Consider the following 24,161-nt stretch of genomic DNA (forward strand, 5'->3'; position numbering starts at 1 on the left):
TTGCATTTCAGCTTGGTGGCTTAAAAACTAATGAGTGAGTTTTGTCATTAAAAATCTGAAAATTGTAGAATAATATTTTTTTTATAAAACGATCCAAATTTACGTACATCTTATTCTTTATCATTTTCTGATTCCCAAAATATATAAATATGTTATATTTTGATTAAAAACAAGCTCTGAAAATTAAATATATAAAAATTATTATCAAAATTAAATTGTCCAAATCAATTTAAAAACACCTTCATCTTATTCCTGGTCGGTTCCTGATTCCAAAAACATATAGATATGATATGTTTGGATTAAAAACACGCTCAGAAAGTTAAAACGAAGAGAGGTACAGAAAAGCGTGCTATCCTTCTCAGCGCAAGTACTACCCCGCTCTTCTTGTCAATTTCACTGCCTTTGCCGTGCGCGGTGGACTGACGATGCTACGAGTATACGGTCTTGCTGCGTTGCATTGCGTTCAGTTTCATTCTGTGAGTTCGACAGCTACTTGACTAAATGTTGTATTTTCGCCTTACGCGACTTGTTTTAAAGTTCTCAAATAAAACAAATCCTTTTAAATACAGACATTGTTTTTGTTGTGATTGTTCACCTTTTTGAACACTGCAATGGACATACTCATGTTTAAGAATTCAATGGTTTCAACTATCCCCTTTGTTTCCTAATTGCTATTTATAAAAGTAAAATAAAAGAATAATTAGATAACTCTAGTTTTGTTATCAAACTTAGAATTAAGTGGCATTACAGTTAAAACCTTAGTCAAGTTAGTATTTGTTGTCATGTTTTTGAATATCACTCTCGTATGAACGCGCAGTTAGTCAGTGCTGTGCGCAGTGCACTTTTGTGATGCCAATTATTTTTAGAATGAGAAGTTGAGAACGTGTGTAATTTCAAGTTTCACGTGTGTTACATTATAACATCTAAAGATATATTGAGAGCATGAGTAATAGTCTGAATTTGCAAGTTGTTTCTGTGTCTAGTTCATTTACAGAACATATTATATTATCAACCGCGCTATTGTACGAGCCCTTTTATTTGAACTCCTGTCTTAATTTCTTTGTATTTTTTGCCTCTCTCTCTCTCCCTCTCTTGCTTCCCTACATGCCAACCTGCATAACGGGTAGTAAGTAAGTAAGCCTTTCGCTCTCTCTCTCTCTCTCTCTCTCTCTCTCTCTCTCTCTCTCTCTCTCTCTCTCTCTCTCTCTCTCTCTCTCTCTCTCTCTCTCTCTCTCTCTCTTATTTTAAGCAATTTCAATGTTTATGGTATCAAACCTTTTAGTGACAAAAATATTTTTGTTCTCGCAGGAAAGCGAGTGCAACCCTGAACCTGTGGTGACCCTTGACCTCAAGCCCCTCGGAAACAACAGCGTTGGGGACGGAAGTCACACGTATCTGACGTCACATGAGTGCACGCAGACGTGACCCTGACCTTGAATCATTCACCCCCGCTCTTTCATTGTGGTCGAGTTTCAACTGATACCAACATGCAAAGGAGATGCATTGTTAGATACTACTATCAAAGTTATTGTGTTCGTGAACTAAGGTTTTAGAGCAACGCCGTTCCGTTAGGATCAATGTGTGTGTATGATCAACAGACATCATTCTGTGCCGACTATTCCATGGATCTTCGGTTCGGTGAGACACAGGAGTTGGGTTTGTTGGTAGTTATAGCAATACAAGCAATGCTGCAACTGGAGTACTGTAAAGGCGCTATTGTACTGTACTGTTCTGTACTGTATTGTATTGTACACAGGAGCTGGTTGTGATACATGCTGAATACAAGCAATGCTAAAATTCGATAGTTTTCGAATGAGCAACTATGCGGAAATGTACAACTTGGTTATTGGTCGGATTCTTCTTTATTCTGACAGCTGGCTTATGATAAAATAGAGATTGAAAGAGAAAGCACTCACACACGCAAAACATGCAGAAAATCACACACCTAATTGTGGCGGGGATGTAGCTCAGTCGGTAGCGCGCTGGATTTGTATCCAGTTGGCCGCTGTCAGCGTGAGTTCGTCCCCACGTTCGGCGAGAGATTTATCTCAGAGTCAACTTTATGTGCAGACTCTCCTCGGTGTCCGAACACCCCCGTGTGCACACGCAAGCACAAGACCAAGTGCGCACGAAAAAGATCCTGTAATCCATGTCAGAGTTCGGTGGGTTATAGAAACACGAAAATACCCAGCATGCTTCCTTAGAAAACGGCGTATGGCTGCCTAAATGGCGGGGTAAAAAACGGTCATACACGTAAAATTCCACTTGTACAAAAAACACGAGTGTACGTGGGAGTTTCAGCCCACGAACGCAGAAGAAGAAGAAGACACACCTAATTACAACTGCAAAGAATAGATTGCTTCCAAATATGCGAAGATTATTTCGAGATGTATGTAGAATATCTTACCATTTTAGATATTTAACTCTAATATACCGCACAGGTATAACATGCAAGGTAATGTTAAATTCAGATGCGTAAATATAACAGTGAATGACAAGAGATCTTATGCACTGTTCTGCTCGAGCAGGCTCTTCTAACCTTAGCAACAAAATAATATTTTAAGGCAAGTAGAATATTTCCAATTACGCATTGTTCTGGTCCTGTATAAAAGATGTGTATTCATGTTTTGTTTGGATCAACCATAAAGCCTTTTAAACAGCTACGTGCTGGTTTAGATATGATGGTTTGTGTAGCACACAACTGGTCATGGGGCATAAAAAAAACAGTGATGAAAAACAAGTGTTACCTATCAGCAAACTCGTTGCCTCGTTAATCGTTCAACTTTATATTTGCACCGAACTCTAATGACAAGCACAACTCAATTTAGAGCCACCAAAAACAGCAACAGAAAACATTTGTTACACAGCTTGCAGACGATTGTATTATTGTTCAACTTTTACCGAAACAATATTTGCAAGAAATCTCACACTTGCTGATAGTTTGACACAGTTTAGAACCAACGGTTTTGTGTGTATTCCGCTTAACTGTTGCCTGACCGACATCGAAGAGGTATACAGACCATGATGACTGATCCATTTCTGTTCAGATGTGGCCTCACATGATCTGGCTGAACGAACATAGGACCATAGAGTGTCCAAACGAAGCACAGACGATTGTAGCGTTGACTCTCCTGCTCCGTAAATCTGTGTTCCTTCCCTTTGAAAAGCAATAGGGTTTCACGGGTCTTTAAATCTCTGCATTTATTGCTGGACCATTTCTCTAAATATTTGTCACACCTTTTTTTTTATAATAACTGAGAATGATTGTCCTGTGTGTGTATACTTTTTCATTTTATTTTTCAAGGTCTATCTACCCTTTAACTCTTTTTCTTTCTTTTCCAGTTACGTGCCCAACACTACCCCGCATAAATTATACAGTATTTCTCTCGTTAGGCGAATGATACAATTGTGTATGCATCTTTTGCTCAAATAAAATGGAAAAAAGCGTTCGCTGTCTGTACTCCGTGGTTGTGTTCTGAGCCCTTGGAGCTCGTTGTACGGAGCATTTTTCATACATTTGCATCAGGAGGATCTTTTTGTTTTTCAAAATGACAGTGTACATTTCTTCTGACTTCTGGACTACATGTTCGCTGGGTATATTTTGGCCACGCACAATATATGGACCTGTTAAAACTGTTGAAACGGAGCTGGAGAAACATTAAGAAGGAAAACTGTAGCAGAAGTGGTTTGCTTTCCTCAGCTCTGTCTCATTCTGCGATGAGAAATGCTGTCAGCGAGTTTGTGCCTCCGAGATAATTGATGACGTTTTTGTTTTGTTTTTGAAACTCTTTTGTGACGTGCATATGACCAAACGGCCTCCTCACCGTTTGACTCAGCTATATTTCTTCTTGTACACTCTTCTCTCTTTTTTGCCATTTGGCATGCCCCATGCGTATGGCATATATGCATTTCTTTGTTTTTGATTTATCGACTCTTAATTCGATTTTGACTTATGGACTGTTTGCAATCGAGTATTTCATATTACTGTACCTTACTCGACATTTTTGTGATTTTGGATTCACGGAGAGATTGTGTTTTAATTTATGTTAACGGTTTTGCACTGTCCATACAGACTTCTGAGACAAAGTGTCTTGAGATGTAAAGTGGACTCATTGTATGTTTTGGCTGACTGGTTCAGTCATTTTGTGAATGAACACGTGACCGACAGCGTCGCGGCAAGACTGCATGGCTTTAGGAGAAGGCAAAAACATTAAGCTAACAACTTGTGGATTCCTTTGTACATATTTGCCGCATTTTCCCCTCTCTTCAGACTGTGATAAGTCTCTTTTCTGGTCTTGTGTGGCATTGCATGCTTCACTTAATATTTTTCATATACATGTGCAGTAATGGTACCACTCATCTTTTCCCTTCACTGTTCGAACCCCCTCCCTAATACTGCCACCACCTAACTGCCACCACCTATTTAATCCATTTTAAACAGTGTAACTGAAAGCATATATCAACACTTAGTATTTTAATGCACAGAAAATGTAAACAGTGTATGTATTATCTACATTATTGTTTTTCTCTATCCTTTTTTATCTACCAACTTTTGTTTTGTGAAGATAGATTTGTGGAACCTTCCAAAATGTTGTACGAAGCCTCATCATTTACACACACTCTGACTTTGTTTTGTTTTTTGGACTATTTCGTTTTCTTAACCTGAAGACAGACTTGGCAGTACTCTTCTTTGAACTTTATTTTAACACTGTATAGACATCATTATTTTGTGCTCTTGTTTGGAGTGGAGGTCTAATCACAGCTAGTTCTGTAACTGGACACGGTCTGTGTGATACGTTTAAGTTATTCAAGTCAGATTAATTAAAGATATTTCAAAACAAGAAATTATGTTTGAAGCAAAAATAAACCTACTATATAAAATAAATATAAAAAAATTAAAATGAAGCAAGGATTTTCGCTTTCAAAAACATATAGGACAAAAGTTAAAGTTAAATTTACACATGAAAACAGTGTCAACGTATACACCGCAACAATTGTAGTGTTTTTACCCCAAAATACCCTTTGTATTTAAGCTAACAGTTAAGTCGGAAAAGCGCTGCCATAGAAACTCAACTCTCGCTGGACTTCAGCTTTAATATGTGAATACTACGCGTGTCTGTGAATCTTTCAATAGTGAACTGTGATAGTTTGGCTGCTCGACGTTACTTGGTACGACGCTGAGATATTACGCCATTGGATTGGACTACTGCAAGATGTGCTGTGTACAGGAATGAAAGCCGAAAGGGTCAAGATATGACAGGTTTGTCTCTTCACTTGCACAGTAACATTTGGCACGTAAAAGCATAATATTTGGAAATAATCTATGCCAGGTGACGTGTGTAATGCTAGTGCAGTACATGTACTAATGGCTATACTGGCTATACCAATGATGCCATTGAAATGTTGAAAATGCTTTTACATTATCATAATGAAAAGAAACGTTTTGATGTTCTTTTAAATTTACTGTGAGGGTCGGTAAACCACTGTCACATTGTTTCAGGCTTTACTTAATTGAAACTGATTTCATAACTGGAAGTTTCACGGAAGTCTTCTGCTATAAATTAAAACACGATAACTACGGGTGTAGCAGCCTATTTTGTCACAGCCCAGTTTGGCCGAGAGATCAAAACTGACTATGTGTCAACATGGCCTGTTACACCGGTACTACTAAAGTTATATTAACCCAGTACTTTTTTGACTGCGTCTTTAACAAAAAGTGTCAACAAGTTAGTCTGTAAACGGGTTACAATTTACTGCAGAACATGCACTTCACACAAGGAATTACTGGACAGAAAACGCACAGTTAAAAATGATGCCAGTAGAAAGAGCAAAAAAGATGCATCACGGAGACTTACTATTTCACTGTTTCAATTGTTTGTGAAGGTGTTGTATGTCAAATGGTGGTGTGCCAAATCTGTCCAATTGAGACCCTTTCAGCTTTAATGTCATTTAACAATTTGAGTTGGTTACACTCTTGTGATTCAAAGTTTGGTGCAGACTATGTCTCTCACTTCAATACAATGTGAATATGCAAAACATCTGTGTTCACGTGCATTTGACACTAAAGGTGTGTTGTTTTTCCGTGCCTGTGATTCTATATTTATTAATTTTATAACACTGGCTGTATTCTGCATTCAGCAGTAAAATTGTGGATGGGTTTGAAACACAATGAAGTTAAATTGGTTGTCTATGAATAGTAACATGTACTCGAATACAAGTTGCTTTTGATATTCTACTTCTTACAAGATCAATTTCAAAACTGCTTTGTAATAAGCTTGATCAACTATCACATGACACTGCAAGATGAAGGCTAACGCTCACTTTTCTTCAGATAATGTCAACTCAGCCGTACTAGATTGTTTATATTAAGGTCAGAATATATATCCTCCTTTTCCCCAGTTTTGTCTCCGGTTTTTGGTTGCCTAAATTAACATATTATAAATGCACTCGAACACGTTTTGCAGTGTGCAGGCAGGGTGTATGAACTCGCATGTGGAATGTTGAAACAGAAGTATTTAAGTATTATGTTTTTTTCTAATCAGTAATGTGTTTAACATCTTTGTTGACTTTTTCTTGTATTCACATTTGTTCACAAAAACAGATTCCATTTTAGACTGCAACGAACGTTTTTCTTTGGTCGAAGTGCATTGCATCGTTTGAGCGCGACCCAATGTGATAACAAGAGATGAATGAAAGAGGACGAATGTTATTTGTTTTACCTGACAGTAACGCAATATAAGTAATGCGTTACTTTCTGACCGTAGAGAACTCAGACCTGTTTGGACCTGTCTGTACGTTTATCATTTATTCGTTTATTTCATCACTTGTTTGGATGTTTTGAAGAAAAGTTTCATATTTTTTAAGCATATGTGACGCAAGCTTATGACCCTTAATGGTGAATGCAATGTGAATATGCATTTTTGTTAGTGTACGTTTCCTCTCGTACTTTCTGGCCAGTATTTCTTAATACCAGTTCCAGATATGCCTAGTTCTTCCTACGGTTTAAGTAAAATTTAAGACTAACACCTTCGTTTCAAAATGTACCAAGCATTGCGAGTATAACACTTGTTACTTTCTTTAATTACTTATAGCCTATCTAAACGTGGTTTTGGATTTATATATTTCCTTTCTCTTATCTTACTGTTAAATTACGGATTTAAAAAAACATATATCTGCAGGTGAAATGTAAACTGTTTACGTTTTTGAAGGGATCATTGCAGAAAGTCGCACCCTTTTGTAGTTTTCATTCTCCCAAAGAGCCAAAAATGTTTGGAACATGACACACAATGAAAACAGTTTATTTGTATTTTATTTTACAAAAACCTGGTGAGTTTATTAACATGTGGTAGTAGTCACCATTTTTCTAAGGATCCTGATCACATTAGTTCCTAAGGCAAAGAGATACCCACCTTTCTGTGTGAATAATCATGCAAATCAACGCAGGTCTGTCCAGATTTTTGCATAAGATAATAGCTAGTGTCCTTCCACTTAGAATTTTTTTTAAGCAAAACCTGTCTGATTTCTACACAGAGTTGAAATCTGTTGATAATTAGTTTTGACTCTTTCTAGTGTCAACCTGCAAAACTAATTCAGCAAAGAAGAACAGCCGCCTGTGAAAAGTGTTTATGTATGTGTTTAAGTGGAATGATACTGGTATCCTATGTTATACACCCTGGGCAGATATGTAATGGTTGACATGATAGTGACAGGGTAAGGAATGTATCTTCTTTGATTTGGTTCTGAAATTATCAACAAGGGTCATACAAGTGCATCCGGATTTGTTATTCTCAGTAAGATGACTAGTAGCTGAAGCTGTGATTTACTTGCTATCAGTATTGGTAGCGGTAGTAATACGTTTACTACTACTACTACTACTACTACTACTACTACTACTACTACTACTACTGCTACTACTTGCAAAACAGGCTAAAAGGTAACCAGGGTATATTTTTTTTTGTATTACGAGAACAGAATGAGTTTGGAGTTCAGATTGTAACAAAGTTGTTCTCTTTGTTTTGCTGTTGAGCCCTTTGTTGTTCATTGAGTCACACGTTCCACGCAACCTGATGGGTGTTTCTGTTAAAAGTGCCATTTTATTGACAGTGTTAGTGAAAGGTGATTTGGTTATGTCTGGATGTAAACTTCTGCTTCGACCTTTTGTACATCTTAATCTGATTTTAGGATTCTCTTACAACATTGTTTTGCACTCGTGTATACTGGAATGATCCACTCAGATTTTCCGTTATCGTCATGATTATGATCCTGACTGTGTGCGATGTAACATTATGCATGTTAAGGACTCATGTTGATCCCTTAGAATCAGCATTGATAATTTGTTAATGATGTGTTATATTTCAACATTCCAATAATCAGTTTTCTGTGTGGAAAAGGCAAGGCTTTCAACTGTTCCCGCTGACTGCACGACACCGAACTTTCGAGAAAAAGTCACGTTTTGAATGTGTGATCTGGTTTGCAAAGGGGACTTTTGTATCTACAAATAAACAAGATCAAACGATGTTATCCTCCATAATGTTTAACCATTTATGTGCAAGATGTCAGACCATTCGTACATTACGTGCGTTAGAAACGTAGCATGCAAAAATTAAATATGCAAGTGATACAGCATGCAAAGGCTAAATTCAATTCCATGAAATGAATTTTAGTTCAGAATCAGAAGAGTTAATATTTAAGATGAATTTACTACCGTGTTGTAGTTTGAATTTGTTCATTGCAGATTTAAAAGTCCCCAGTTCTAAATCGTAGATGCAAACGAACTGTGCAGTAGGCAAAACAGTTCAACACATGAACGGAAAATAATCTTTGTTTCCTCTTCAATTTTTTAAGACTTTTTTCCTTCTTTTTGATAACATTTCTTCCCTTTTTCATATGGTTTATAAAACGTTTACAGCTGATCACGCTGTGAAGGAGTTTTGATGGACTGTTTCAGCAAATGGTACGGGTATACGTTATGATATGTGCAAACATACTTGATCAACCTTGTTGCTCCTAATAAGCTTTGGAAATTCATGTACTGTTGTGGCGGGTACACGTGTGCAATAGCAAATAGATACAGAAAAAATGAAAACCGGTCTAAAAAAGAGTCAACATTGGTATGCATCATGATCTTGGTATTCCAAGACATTCAAAGCGATATAGACATCAGATTTATTTCAACCATGTACAGAACACAGGAATGTTGCTTGGATTGAGTATATTAAATTCATTCAAACACAACAAACTACAAATGACGAACAGAATTGCTTACGCACTTACACACACACACACGCACGCACACACACAGAACACACGCGTGCACACACATACGCCGCGCATGCATGCATACACCATACCGTGCTGTACAAGGCTGGGTTGTTGACACAGAAAATGTTACAAGCACGGGGAGTAAAAAATAATGTACTTCCAAGTATAATATTTAAAGTTATACTTTTTATAAATCAAATATTGAAAAGACTTTTGCTAAGTAATATTATTAGCTGAGCATAAGAAAAAGGGAACACCAACAATTTAAACACAAAATAGAAGTGGATTGGTGGAGCGAATGTTTCATATGTTATTTCACTAAAAAAAAGGTTTTTTTATAAAGTTTAATTTGAATTCAAGACAAATATCATTAGTAATTTCTTAGGAAACTTCGCAAAAAAACTTTAAATTCTGAATAAATCTGTTTTTGAAACTTCAGAACTAGCTTCCATTCAAATGTTTAATATGCTCGGAAACGAACAGTTATGTAAGTGTTTATCAACACGCGGAAACGGATAACTATGTATTTGTAACAGCTCTGTCTTGATTAGTGTCTCTGTATACGTTTTCATGTGTCAGGGTAACGTAAAGACATTTGTGACCCTCCACCACGAAATGAGTCGCATGTCACCTCGCGCGGTTCTGCGCTAGGCTTAATATAAGTCCGGAGAGTGTCTTGTAACAGTGTGGGGGTCACCTTAGTCACAGGCTTATAACTCAAACAATTTTCGCTCGTTTCTAAAACGGGTTTCACCACTGGATAGAGCATAAAATACTCTTTATGAAAATGTAAAAATATGAAAATCATGCAAAGGTGACATGCGACTCATTCCGTGGTGGAGGGTCACATTTATTGCTATCAGTAATTTATTGACGGTTGAACAAAACCCTTTGAAACTAATTGCACAGTATTCTCCATCATTCTCTTAGCAGAACACGGGGAGAAATGCTCATGAAGTTATGACATTCACAGTGAATTACAACAGCATATGCGCTATTTCTTTGAGTCACTAGCGGGGAGGGTTTTTCTTGCAGTTTTGAATTCAATGAGAGCTGCAACAAGGTGCAGAAATATTATAACGAGACTGAATAATTTAAAGCTGTTTCTAGATGTTACTGTTTGTGTTCTTGTTCTTGTTAATAATGCCGAACGAACTCATGTATTGTGTACAAAGAGACCACTTGTTACTGCAACTGTTTCTTAAAAATCGCGTTATGATGGGTTTTAATGATCCTTTGGATAAGAATGCACCCAAACAATTTATGTGTGTGTGTGTGTGTGTGTGTGTGTGTGTGTGTGTGTGTGTGTGTGTGTGTGTGTGTGTGTGTGTGTTGTTTTACCATGTTAGGTTATTGGTTAATGAAGCACATAAAACGCGTAACTGATAACTTTAATATTAATTTATATTAATGTTCCTCGCATCTCTTAACTTAAATAATGCTAAGTAATTTAAACAATATAATAGTAAGGGCTTTACAAAATGGTGGAGGCATTTAACATAGTACACAGCGTGTGAAATTGAGTTATTGGTGAATAGGACAATTTACTGGTTTCAAACCTTGGATTTAAGAAAAAGATTTTCTCATGAAGATTAACAATAATCAGTCTAAGGATCAGCTAGCCCTCTAGTAATTGAAGACAAAAGCAGACATTGTTCGAAGATTTAGACTGCGGTTTGTGTGTGTGTGTTTTTTATTGTATTTTTTTTCCTTCAAATTCCAGAATTAGCTCGCTTCAAGTAAGGTCAAGACCTTTAGCTACGTGTAAGTACTTAACTCGAAACGAAACGAAACTCGACGCGCGGTTGGGCCTGATTTACCTTCCACATGTAAAAGGGGCTTCCAGTATATGTGGGCCGGACCCCACTCGTTCGGCTGGCGGGCCCCTGTTCTCCTTTTATCCCTCCTGCCCCCTGCCCCTCTCCCCCATCCTCCCAGTTATCCCCACCTCCACCTTTTCTTTCACCTCTTTCATCGTCCCTGTGTACAGTTTCATTTCTCTGTAGAAATAAACAACTTTTTTCACACTTCATTGAGAGTTTGTGCAAAGTTGTGTGTTTGTTGTGTGTGTGTGTGTGTGTGTGTGTGTGTGTGCGTGTGTGTGTTAACGTTTGCATGACCGTTTTGTGTGGCTGTGAGTCAGTCAGTTATCATGCATTTTGTGCACGTGTTGGAATGCAAATTGCTAGTGTTTCTGTATATTTCGGTGTGTGTGTCGCAATCATACAATGCTCAGCGAGAAGGAAAAAAACGAAACGAAAAACAAATCACAACCATGGAACAGACCAATCGAGACAATAAAGCAATTTAGGAAAAGAGTCAAGATTTGAAAGTGGGATGAAACAACCCCACACAAAACACACACACACACACGTACACACACACACACACACACACACGTACACACACATCTCAATGCTTTCAAGATGTCAGATATGTTTTCTTCAAATAAAATCAACATTAACAGTGTACTGTTTATAAGCTGAATGTATGTCAATGAGAGTCTTCAAGTTCGGTTTATTTCTCAAACGCGTCTCAAGTTTCGAAAAGTAATTACTGCAAACAACAAATCCAGATCCTCGAACACTGTCAAACATCAAACTGTTGAGACGTCTACTTAAAGAAAGAAAAAAAAACAACAGTAGGAACGTTTAACTATTGACAAAACAAAACTATGTTCCAACAACATGCCTTTTTTTATTTTTTTATTCTGAATGTTGGAACGTTGGTAGTCTATTTGTTTTGGATGTCAAAACAACAGTGGTTTCTTGCGACTTCAAACTGATTATATTTCTACCCACCATACTGGAGTGGTTTGGTAGAGCAATCAAGGAGCTTGTCCTTCAATGCTTGGACCACGTGGCATTTGGGGGTCACGGCTTGTCTGACCACGTTACATGCGTTGCAGTCCTGGGTGCAGACGCACTGGACACACTTCTGGAGAAAGTCCATGGGGTTGTAGTGGGAGGGGCTGTTGAGCAGGCAGGAGGCTGTGGCAGCGTTACACACCAGAGACTTGCATGTCTTCACCGCGTCGATCCGTTCTTGCTCAGTGCACTTGTACTTGAAGAGGTTGCACACCAGGATGCATTCAAACTTGTAGGGACCTCTGAAGGTGGACACAAACCATGGGAATTTAGTAATTAAACGTTCCAATAACCTACAATTCTTGTTTTATTATTCTGAATTTTGGAACGTCAGCAGTAATCTGTTTTTGAATTCCATGTGATTTTAGCGTCACCGTTGTGTCAGCCGTGCAGAAATGTGAACGTATTCTTAATATATTTTGACACTTTTTTCTTTGACTAAATTGTTCAACCCCCGTCGTTTATTCAAACTTTCTCTGTTCAAAAAGGCGCTTGTTTTAGCTATGTGGCACACTTTAAGGATTGCAAAATTTTTTCACAATGTTCATGTGAGTCATATGAGTTTCCTCAAGAAATAAAACAAGGCAAGGCAAATCGTATTACACAAACAACAACAAAAACATCGGTAGGTGTATGAACACAAACGTCTTTCTCAGTTGATCGAGAGAGTTAAAAAAAAGTGCACAAAACATTGTATGGATAAAACAAATGCACAGAAATGTATAACAATCGTAGCTTAGGTTTCCAGACTAACTCGCTCTCGGCATGCGGTATATTCAATATCTTGCATATGATAAAAAAAAATTCTAAACCTCAACTGTTCAGACTGTAGGCCCAAAGTATCAAATTCTCGTTCTGCAGTTCAAAAATGTTCATCTAAAAAAAACTAAAACATGACTGTTCGTAAGAAATTTGTAAGACACATACACAGGACTTTCAGTTGTTTTCCCCCAAACATAATTACACGCTTTAAGTCTTAGACGGCGAACAATGCAGGTGACAAATGTTCGCCTTGATCGGTTGAAGCTGGTAAAACACTGACAGAAATCTGACCGCTGTTTACACCAACATCAAATATTTTCCCTAAAACAAATACCCTGTTCCCATAATCAAATGGGTTTTGTGATTCAATGCAATCTTGTTCTCTTTGACAAAAAGAAAATCAATAATTCTACTCAAAGTAAAAGGAAAAACCGAGAGATCTTCACCAACAGTTTAATATTTATCTAAATAGTCGGTTAATCAGTAGTTGGTGAAAAAAATTACTCAATAAATCTCGCAAAGTTATGTCAATATAGTCATAAAGCTACATTTAATGGTTTGGTTTGGTTTTTCTTGTTGCTTTTTTAATTAAAAGCCGAGACGTGTAAGCGATGATCTCAAATGAGCTTTGTTTATACCTGGTCTGATCCGGCGCGTTTTTGAGCGATACGTAGAAGAGGTACTCCATGGGGGTCAAGCCTAGCGCACGTGCCGCGTCGTCCAGTGTCCCTTCGTCATGGAATGGCGTGTCACACAGCGCGTGGGGCAGCTTGCAACTGCTCTCATTGAACGCGGCGTTGGGTGGAGCCTGTAATTTGACAGGAGTAAAAAAAGATAACAATAAAAATGTACTCACCAGAAAAAGGCAACAAGAGCAAATGAACATGGACTAGTTTCGACTTTCGTCTTCATCAGCAAAAGAACAACAAGAAACGTAAAAGAAGAGTAGACAGAGAAAGAAAAGGAAGAGAATGACCACAGAAGAATATAGACTTCTTCTTCTTCTTCTTCTTCTTCTTCTTCTTCTTCTTCTTCTTCTACATTTTATCAGTTTACCAATTCTCGTTGGATTAATGTCCAACATATTTATATTTGTTCGCCGTCGTGTCTGCACCATATTATTATTATTATTATTATGGTGAGCTTATATAGCGCGAACCACAATTAACTGTGCTCTCCGCGCTTTACATATTAATTTCTGCCGTGTGAAATGGAATTTTTTTACAGACAGACAGACAAACAAACATTTTTTACACACAATATATAACGCATTCACATCGACCAGCAAACCTCAAGCCTGTTAGGCGAGCATTCACCTTTCGCGGCCTTTATTCCAAGTCACACGGGTATTTGATGGACATTTTTATCTATGCCTATACAATTTTGCCAGGAAAGACCCTTTTGTCAATCGTGGGATCTTTAACGTGCACACCCCAATATAGTGTACACGAAGGGACCTCGGTTTTTCGTCTCATCCGAAAGAATAGCACTTGAACCCACCATCTAGGTTAGGAAAGGGGGGAGAAAATAGCGGCCTGACCCAGGGTCGAACACGCAACCTCTCGATTCCGAGCGCAAGTGCGTTACCACTCGGCCATCCATATCCGGTGACACTGACGATGCTCAGTATAGCTCAGTAGCCTTTCACTGTTAAAAGCCTTGGTGCACAGGATACTAAATGTGCAGCAGCAATCAATGTTTTATGCTATCATCTATTAGTATAATAGATAGACGGGCGCAGTGGCGTGGTGGTAAGACGTCGGCCTCCTAATCGGGAGGTCGTGAGTTCGAATCCCGGTCGCTGCCGCCTGGTGGGCTAAGAGTGGAGATTTTTCCGATCTCCCAGGCGGCCAACTTATGTGCAGACCTGCTAGTGACTTAACCCCCTTCGTGTGTACATGCAAGCACAAGACCAAGTGAGCACGGAAAAGATCCTGTAATCCATGTCAGAGTTCGGTGGGTTATATAAACACGAAAATACACAGCATGCCTCCCCCGGAATCGGTGTATGCTGCATGAATGGCGGGGTAAAAACGGTCATACACGTAAACATCCACTCGTGCTAAAAACATGAGTAAACGTGGGAGTCTAAGCCCATGAACAAAGAAGAAGAAGAACTATCAGATAGTTAACACTCGGGATTCATCAACTAGCTATAAGCTTACTGTGATGATCATTAAAAGACACGAACAAGACGGAAAGGCTGATTCAAACTATTGTTAAAAACAGTAAGCATTTTCACATGATTACCAAAATAAGTTGCATAGCATGGGGAATAAAAACGACCATTAAGCCATAGGGTAGAGAGTGAAAGAGAGAGAACAAAACGAAACTGTATTTACACATACACACACACACAAACAAATTATACAGCGAGGGGGTGAGAGACAGAGTGAGAGAGAAAGAGAGAGACATAGACACAGAGCAAGTAAGCGGATAAGCACAACAAACTACCACGACATGGTTTCCTAAAGCACAGTGGACCATCATACTGACCACGATAGAAATTCCAGGCACTTTTCTTTGCGGTTGTTCGTCGGGATTGAAAGCTCTAAACCGGATTCTCGTCCCACACTCGGGCACTGACCACGTCAACCTTTCGTAGTCATCGTTGGTGATGACGATGGTGGTCTCGCCGAACCCTCGCGTGAAGTTTTCTTCCTTCCACATGACGCTGAACCACTTGTTTCCGGTTGCACCCCATCCGTGTGCGTCTGTCGTCTTACAGACAACAGTGGCATTCGTTTAAGGTTAGATCATCTAAAATAAAAAAATGGTGTTCGCAAAATTCTTCTGACGAAGTTTGTATGCACTATTGAAGGGTTGTATTACGACTAGAAGGTGACTCGAGATGTAAACAAGCCGATAGCGTGACAGTGAATAATCAGCAACGATGTGCATGTTTTCAAAAGAAAGAAGAGGTCATCGTTTAGACAGACCTTCACACTCTATTTTTACAAGGTTTGCTTGCTTGTTTGCTTAACGCCCAGCCGAAGGGCCATATCAGGGCGGTGCTGCTTTGACATATAACGTGCGCCACACACAAGACAGAAGTCGCAGAACAGGCTTCATGTCTCACCCAGTCACATTATTCTGACACCGGACCAACCAGTCCTAGCACTAATCCAATAATGCCAGACGCCAGGCGGAGCAGCCACTAGATTGCCAATTTTAAATTCTTAGGTATGACCCGGCCGGGGTTCGAACCCACGACCTCCCGATCACGGGGCGGACGCCTTACCACTAGGCCAACCGTGCCGGTTTTTTACAAGGTCTGCTCGATATGATGACTTAGTTCTTGCTTCGAAAACATGCACAACGGAGCTTATTGTTTAGTCACTGTGACGCTATCGGCGTACCTGTTTTCAGCTCGATTCACCAATGAACCCGACTGTTACGAAGCGCATACAAACCCTGACAGAGCCACGATGTTCGGAACAACTCTGTCGGACTTTGTATGTACTGCGGAGGAGTTTCGCCCCTTGAATCAACGGATGATGCATGGGGCAAACAGTGAGCTGCGATGTGTATAGTTTCGAAAGAAAAAAAGGCTTCATATCGAACGCACAAAACGCACACTGGAGAACACGTTTCGCTGTGATCGCTTTCATCGCATACTCAACTGACTCTATCCCATAGTCTGGCACATTAAGGGGTGCAATTCTTCCACAACCAATACAAAATCTCGGTAGATTTATTTCCAGCAACCGTCCGTGGTGTACTGTGTGTGAGACTGTGAAACAGACTCGAACACTTGGCCGATTCCATCAAAACTTAAGAACGGACTCGGGGACTTGTTTTGAAAAGAGAGACAGAAATTGAAAGACAGAGGAAGAAAAAGAAAGGGAGATGCACATAGTGATTCCTTGACACGGACAGAGAGCCAGACAACCACGCAGACACTTACCCTGTGGTGATTGGTTCCATCAATTCGGAAGAATATGGTTCGCTCTGCCATGAACTTTTGTCCGGGCTCGACCGTTCCCACAGAGAACTCGATTTCAAGTTCGTTCTCAAAATGACGCCCGAAGTCCACCAGCTCGCTGTAGCCATACACTCTGAACTGGCAGAATTTGTTCGACTCGTTGACTGGGACTACAAACCTACAATCAGTAAGTAGTACTCGAATGTCATTTGTTGAACAGGAAACGATTGCAATCCTAAAGCTAAAGACTCTCGTTAAAATGCTGGGACGGGGCGGTGTAAGAGCATACAGGGGACAAAGAACAGGTGTCGAGGCAGCAAAAAAAAAAAAAAAATATAATAATAAAAAGACTCATCAAAACTAATTATTTACCTTTTGACAAAATAAGGAGAGGCTGTTTTGCCCATGTACATATTTGACTGCCGTGAATAATGCCAGGCGTTCCTTTTGTTTTCCTAAAGCCTGACATAATAATTCACTATCCTCAAAATCAATAACGTTGTGTTCACGTGTCTCTAGTTTTTCTTTAGATTGTGTCTTGCTCTTTGTACACAGATAAATTCCTTTTGAGAATATATATGACACAGTCATATCGAGAGAACTACCTATAGCCACATACACTTTCTTGATCACGAAATGTGACCCTCCACCTCGAATTGAGTCGCATGTCACCTCGCGCGGTTCTGCGCTAGGCTTAATATAAGTCCGGGGAGTGTCTGGTAACAGTGTGATGGTCACCTTAGTCGCAGGCTTATAACTCAAACAGTTTTCGCTCTTTTCTAAAACGGTTTTTACCACTGGATAGAGCATAAAACACTCTTTGTGAAAATGTAAAAATATGAAAATCATGCAAAGGTGACATGCGACTCATTCCGTGGTGGAGGGTCACAAATGTTGACTCTTACTTGGCGAGGTTGTGTCGGCAGGGCAGACACAGAGAGCTGGTACTGTTTGGAAACAGCTTGATCTTGGGGTCCTTGGTGATGAGGCAGTTGTAAAAGCCTGCAAACAACCCAATGGGTGTGTCATACATGTGTCATATATATTTGTTGTTAAAGTTGTTGGAATGTTTACGCTGTACGAGCATGTCTGTGAGGATGGGCCACAGGTATACCTACATTTGCTTCTTCATGTTGTGAAATCTGCTCCAAGGAAGAAGAAACAGAGATAAAACACACGGAAGACTGCTCCGCCGACAGCGTTAAAAGTGTCTGTTATCAATATCTTATTTTACCTTATATAATCTCATCGCTCCACGCACCACACCTCGTCTTGTCTCTGTCTTGGTTTGGCTCGCCTCGTTTCGTCTTCCTCGTCTAAATCTCACCTCATTAGCCGCCTCTCATCTCACACTGTTACATCATCGCTCCACGCACCACACCTCGTCTTGTCTTCGTCTTGGTTTGGCTCGCCTCGTGTCGTCTTCCTCGTCTAAATCTCACCTCATTAGCCGCCTCTCATCTCACACTGTTACATCATCGCTCCACGCACCACACCTCGTCTTGTCTTCGTCTTGGTTTGGCTCGCCTCGTGTCGTCTTCCTCGTCTAAATCTCACCTCATTAGCCGCCTCTCATCTCACACTGTTACATCATCGCTCCACGCACCACACCTCGTCTTGTCTTCGTCTTGGTTTGGCTCGCCTCGTGTCGTCTTCCTCGTCTAAATCTCACCTCATTAGCCGCCTCTCATCTCACACTGTTACATCATCGCTCCACGCACCACACCTCGTCTTGTCTTCGTCTTGGTTTGGCTCGTCTCGTGTCGTCTTCCTCGTCTAAATCTCACCTCATTAGCCGCCTCTCATCTCACACTGTTACATCATCGCTCCACGCACCACACCTCGTCTTGTCTTCGTCTTGGTTTGGCTCGTCTCGTGTCGTCTTCCTCGTCTAAATCTCACCTCATTAGCCGCCTCTCATCTCACACTGTTACATCATCGCTCCACGCACCACACCTCGTCTTGTCTTCGTCTTGGTTTGGCTCGTCTCGTGTCGTCTTCCTCGTCTAAATCTCACCTCATTAGCCGCCTCTCATCTCACACTGTTACATCATCGCTCCACGCACCACACCTCGTCTTGTCTTCGTCTTGGTTTGGCTCGTCTCGTGTCGTCTTCCTCGTCTAAATCTCACCTCATTAGCCGCCTCTCATCTCACACTGTTACATCATCGCTCCACGCACCACACCTCGTCTTGTCTTCGTCTTGGTTTGGCTCGTCTCGTGTCGTCTTCCTCGTCTAAATCTCACCTCATTAGCCGCCTCTCATCTCACACTGTTACATCATCGCTCCACGCACCACACCTCGTCTTGTCTTCGTCTTGGTTTGGCTCGCCTCGTGTCGTCTTCCTCGTCTAAATCTCACCTCATTAGCCGCCTCTCATCTCACACTGTTACATCATCGCTCCACGCACCACACCTCGTCTTGTCTTCGTCTTGGTTTGGCTCGCCTCGTGTCGTCTTCCTCGTCTAAATCTCACCTCATTAGCCGCCTCTCATCTCACACTGTTACATCATCGCTCCACGCACCACACCTCGTCTTGTCTTCGTCTTGGTTTGGCTCGCCTCGTGTCGTCTTCCTCGTCTAAATCTCACCTCATTAGCCGCCTCTCATCTCACACTGTTACATCATCGCTCCACGCACCACACCTCGTCTTGTCTTCGTCTTGGTTTGGCTCGTCTCGTGTCGTCTTCCTCGTCTAAATCTCACCTCATTAGCCGCCTCTCATCTCACACTGTTACATCATCGCTCCACGCACCACACCTCGTCTTGTCTTCGTCTTGGTTTGGCTCGCCTCGTGTCGTCTTCCTCAGCTAAATCTCACCTCATTATCCGCCTCTTATCTCAGACTATCTTTTCACATATCATTATCATCTAGTTCATCTCATCTCTTCACATCTCACAACAACCATTTCCGTCTCGTCTTATTTCAGCGTATCTTATCTCGTACCACCTCACATCATCTCTTTTTTTTCTCAATTCATCTCATCACATCGCACCTCACCATCACCATTTGATCTCATCTCATCTTATCTCACCTCACTTCATCTTTTTCACCGTGCCTCACCTCACCTTATCTCGTCTCACCTTTATCGATGCAGTCTCACCTTTATCTTCGTCTGTCAAGGCACTGATAACGGTCATAGATTACATCTAACCCCATCTCACTTAATCTCGTCTAATCTCATCTAAGTCCTAAAAACGCCGACCGACCCCATTTTGTCATCCGAGCCTAGAAAATGTAATGCTTTTGACTTTTGAAAAACAAAATTATTTGAAAAATCGATTTAGCTGACTTGACAAGGAAAGCTACTCTTCTCCTACACATAGGGGACATAGTTCGCACGAGTGTCGACTAATGAAAAGCAACATGCGCTCGGGTAAAAACAAGAAGAACACAATCCCAGAAAGAATGTTAATTGTAAAAAGGTACGGACCTACCGACCCTATTTTTGGCTTTGTTATAGGAGAGAAACAATTTAGTTTTTTTTATCTCACTTGCATCTCCGTCAGAAACGATAACGGTAGTTCAGTAATAGTTGACCATCAGTTCTGTGTCTACAGAATAATTGATTTCCTACGACTAGGGTTCAAATCTATTTTGTTCTCTCACTTCAGTGTTGTACGTCAATGGTATCTACTCATCTCATCTCAAAATCAAACAAATCGCGTAAGGCGAAATTACTACATTTAGTCAAGCTGTCAAACTCACAGAATGAAACTGAACGCACTGCATTCTTTCACCAAGACAATACACATCCCCGCGAGAAGGAAATCGCTCACTTTTCACGTGCAAAACGAAGTGAAATTGACAAGCTAGAATAGCGCGGTAGCGTATTGCGCTAAGCAGGAAAGCGCGCTTTTCTGTATTCTTGTTAACTTTCTGAGCTTGTTTTGAATACAACATATTATATCTATATGTTTTAAAATCAGAAAAAGATAACGAATAAGATGAAATCATTTTTGGATCGATTTCTTCAATTTTAATTGTATAACTTATTAAAGACACAGTAAGCCTCCCGTAAACCATCACAGATACTGTCAGGCTTTTACACACAGTACAAACACCCTTCCATTTGAACGCTCACCGAAGGGGAACATCCTAGGTGCCCTACGTAAAGTGCGAGCAATTTTCAAAGAATTAATTTTGCGGATTGTCTCCTCACACAATCGGACCGTGGTGCGTTTTGGCGCTAGACCTAACTGTTAAAATCTAAATAATAAATTGACAGCTTGTTACACAAACATTCTTAAATCATAAAAGAATTCTTTTTTCATCAAGACAAGATCAGTACAATTCGAAGTTTTGAAAGTTTGAAAAAAGAAAAGCCCGGAAGCAGGGTCACGCAAGGTCGTGGTTCTCGTAGCAGACGACGGTTTATGCCTATCGCCAGTTCCTCTGAACAGTCAAAATCCATCGCTAGTGTTCTTGTGAACAACAGCCGTTTGTTTCGTGCATAGTCAGAGATACATAATAACGTGCTATGCAGATAAGCTCACAGGGAATTACAAACTGACGACAACATTGTGAAAAGGTGAAACTGGATGACACGGGTTCACGATGGCTCAGGGGTAAGATAAACCACGACAAAATACATTCTCTGAAAATTGCTCGCTCTTTACGGAGGGCACCTAGGATGTTCTCAAGCGGTGAGTGTTTAAACGAAAGGGTGTGTGTGTAAAAGCCTAACAGTATCTGTAATGGTTTACGGGAGGCTTACTGTGCCTTTAATTATTTTCCTTAATTGTGATCATATTTAAGAAAAACATGACATACTAGAGGAATACCCGGCTTCGCCGGGGTGAATCGCGAGACAGAGACAGACAGCGTGGCGGTTCACCACAATCACCTTTGAAGGCGAAGTCCTGTCAAACATATAAAGATATAAATATATAGAGATAGATGACAGTGTATTTTTCGCGTGGCTATAAATTGATTCGACCTTTTCACTTTTACAGTAAGGACAACTTACGGGTACATGCAAGGAAAGCCCACAACTTCTAAGGCGAACAACTCTGCAGAGTCTGCTGTGAAGGGCGACTGTAGTCTCCCTGTCACACTCGACCCCCTTTGAATGAACTTATACCCCTCCCAGGTGGAATGGGAACAGCACGAAAATGATTCAGTGACCAAAACACCACAATCACCTTTGAAGGCGAAGTCCACTCAAACGGGATTGAGAATAACTGTTATGGCTTCTCGAAGGAAGGCCTGAACACACAAAAGCGGCTAGACCACATCACAAACAGAACTCTACAATCCACAGGTGTAGCCCACACACACACACAAACACACACACACACACACACACACACACACACACACACACACACACACACACACACACACACACACACACAAACACACACACACACACACACACACAGAGAGAAGCCGTATATATATATGTATATCTATATCTATAAATATATAGAGATAGATGACAGTGTATTTTTCGCGTGGCTATAAATTGATTCGACCTTTTCACTTTTACAGTAAGGACAACTTACTGGTGCAATCGTGACATTCTAAAAAGAGTAACGTAGTAACGGGAATATGGATTGACGCCACACGAAGGAAGGGAGATAAACGCTGAAAACACTGGAGAAGATAAGGAAGAGTTACTGGGAATGGATACACACAGACACTAGTCGTATTTCCCTATATATAGATGTGTATATTTTTAGATTCAGAATTTGATGAAGAATATGATGCAATCACTTTTAAATGTGTATGCACAAAATCGATTTTAATGACAACTTTAATGAGCAAACTAATTAACAAATTTGTAACCATCCGTGCTTCAATGCAATCCAATAGTCTGGACTTCGTCAAAAATTGCTTGACCAAAATTTCAACCAATTTCAATGAAAAATGAGGGTGTAACAGTGCGGCTTCAACTTTTACAAAAAGCCGGATCTGACGTCATCAAAGACATTTATCGAAAAAACGAAAAAACGTCTGGGGATATTATACCCAGGAACTCTCATGTCAAGTTTCATGAAGATCGGTCCAGTAGTTTTGTCTGAATCGCTCTACACATACACACACACACACACACACACACACACACACACACACACACACACACACACACACACACACACACACACACACACACACACACACACACACATACACACACACACACACATACACCCCGAACGACCCTCGTCTCGATTCCCCGTCTATGTTAAAACATTTAGTCAAAACTTGACTAAATGTAAAAACAAGAAAGGTAAGTTGTTGGAACGTTGTTATTGACAACAATACTTTACAATCACAAATATATCGAACCAACGGTCTTTTTAAGTCTGGATCTGGATCTGTGAACAGACAAACAAACAGTGACAACAATCTTAGTTTGATGGAATCAGTTTTCGCCCACCCGCCAGGAAGCCGAGCGAATGAATGATTGTATTATCTCATCTCATCTCATCTCATCTCATCTCATCTCATCTCATCTCACCATTATCGATGCAGTCCAGCAGGCCATGCCCGTACTGTCCAGCGGGGCACTGACAGCGGTTAGTGGCGGTGTTGCACGTGGCAGGCGCTACACAGTAACGCTTCGGTCGCCCTTGACCCGGTTTCCCGCATAACTCCCGGTTATCTGAAATAGTCAACAGATATATACAGGGGACAATATATCCTTGGCACAAAGGGTCAAAAATCCCAAAAATAAGGCCTTAAAAAAATAAGCCATTATTTTAAAAATAAGCCCTAATTTTAAAAATAAGCCCTTAATTTAAAAATAAGGCCTAATTTTTTTAAAATAAAATGTCTATGGTCATAATAAATGAGGGTGTAAAGAAATAAGGCCTTATTTATTTTAAGACCTCAATAAAATAAGGCCTTATTTTCGATAAGGCCTTAGGAAAATAAGGCCTACAACAGATTTTTTAAGAGAGCTTTGACTATCTGACCTTCTTCTTCTTCTTCTTCTGCGTTCGTGGGCTGAAACTCCCACGTACACTTGTGTTTTTTGCACGAGTGGAATTTTACGTGTATGACCGTTTTCCCGCCATTTAGGCAGCCATACGCCGTTTTCGGAGGAAGCATGCTGGGTATTTTCGTGTTTCTATAACCCACCGAACTCTGACATGGATTACAGGATCTTTTTCGTGCGCACTTGGTCTTGTGCTTGCGTGTACACACGGGGGTGTTCGGACACCGAGGAGAGTCTGCACACAAAGTTGACTCTGAGAAATAAATCTCTCGCCGAACGTGGGGACGAACTCACGCTGACAGCGGCCAACTGGATACAGATCCAGCGCGCTACCGACTGAGCTACATCCCCGCCCGACTATCTGACCAATCACAAAGGCTGTATGTTAAACTTCAATA

The 24,161-nt window shown here is 40.4% G+C and overlaps 2 protein-coding genes across 2 annotated transcripts in view; one reads left to right on the forward strand and one right to left on the reverse strand.

Annotated features, from left to right (window-relative positions):
* Positions 1-11,291, forward strand: part of LOC138965932 (uncharacterized) — a 53,604-nt gene extending 42,313 nt beyond the window's left edge. The window contains exon 13 of the mRNA XM_070338013.1: positions 1,309-11,291. Within this exon, the coding sequence (XP_070194114.1) occupies positions 1,309-1,425 (117 nt within the window). The 3' untranslated portion in view covers positions 1,426-11,291. The remainder of the gene's footprint in view (positions 1-1,308) is intronic.
* Positions 11,292-11,680: 389 nt separating this feature from the next.
* Positions 11,681-24,161, reverse strand: part of LOC138966498 (uncharacterized) — a 15,167-nt gene continuing 2,686 nt past the window's right edge. Inside the window, exons 3-8 of the mRNA XM_070338767.1 lie at positions 23,284-23,427; positions 17,721-17,817; positions 16,798-16,993; positions 15,387-15,611; positions 13,529-13,698; positions 11,681-12,370 (exon numbers count right to left, since the gene is read on the reverse strand). Of these exons, the coding sequence (XP_070194868.1) occupies positions 12,055-12,370; positions 13,529-13,698; positions 15,387-15,611; positions 16,798-16,993; positions 17,721-17,817; positions 23,284-23,427 (1,148 nt within the window). The 3' untranslated portion in view covers positions 11,681-12,054. The remainder of the gene's footprint in view (positions 12,371-13,528; positions 13,699-15,386; positions 15,612-16,797; positions 16,994-17,720; positions 17,818-23,283; positions 23,428-24,161) is intronic.

The sequence above is a fragment of the Littorina saxatilis genome, linkage group LG5, assembly GCF_037325665.1.
Source record: "Littorina saxatilis isolate snail1 linkage group LG5, US_GU_Lsax_2.0, whole genome shotgun sequence".
Taxonomy (NCBI): Eukaryota; Metazoa; Mollusca; class Gastropoda; order Littorinimorpha; family Littorinidae; genus Littorina; species Littorina saxatilis.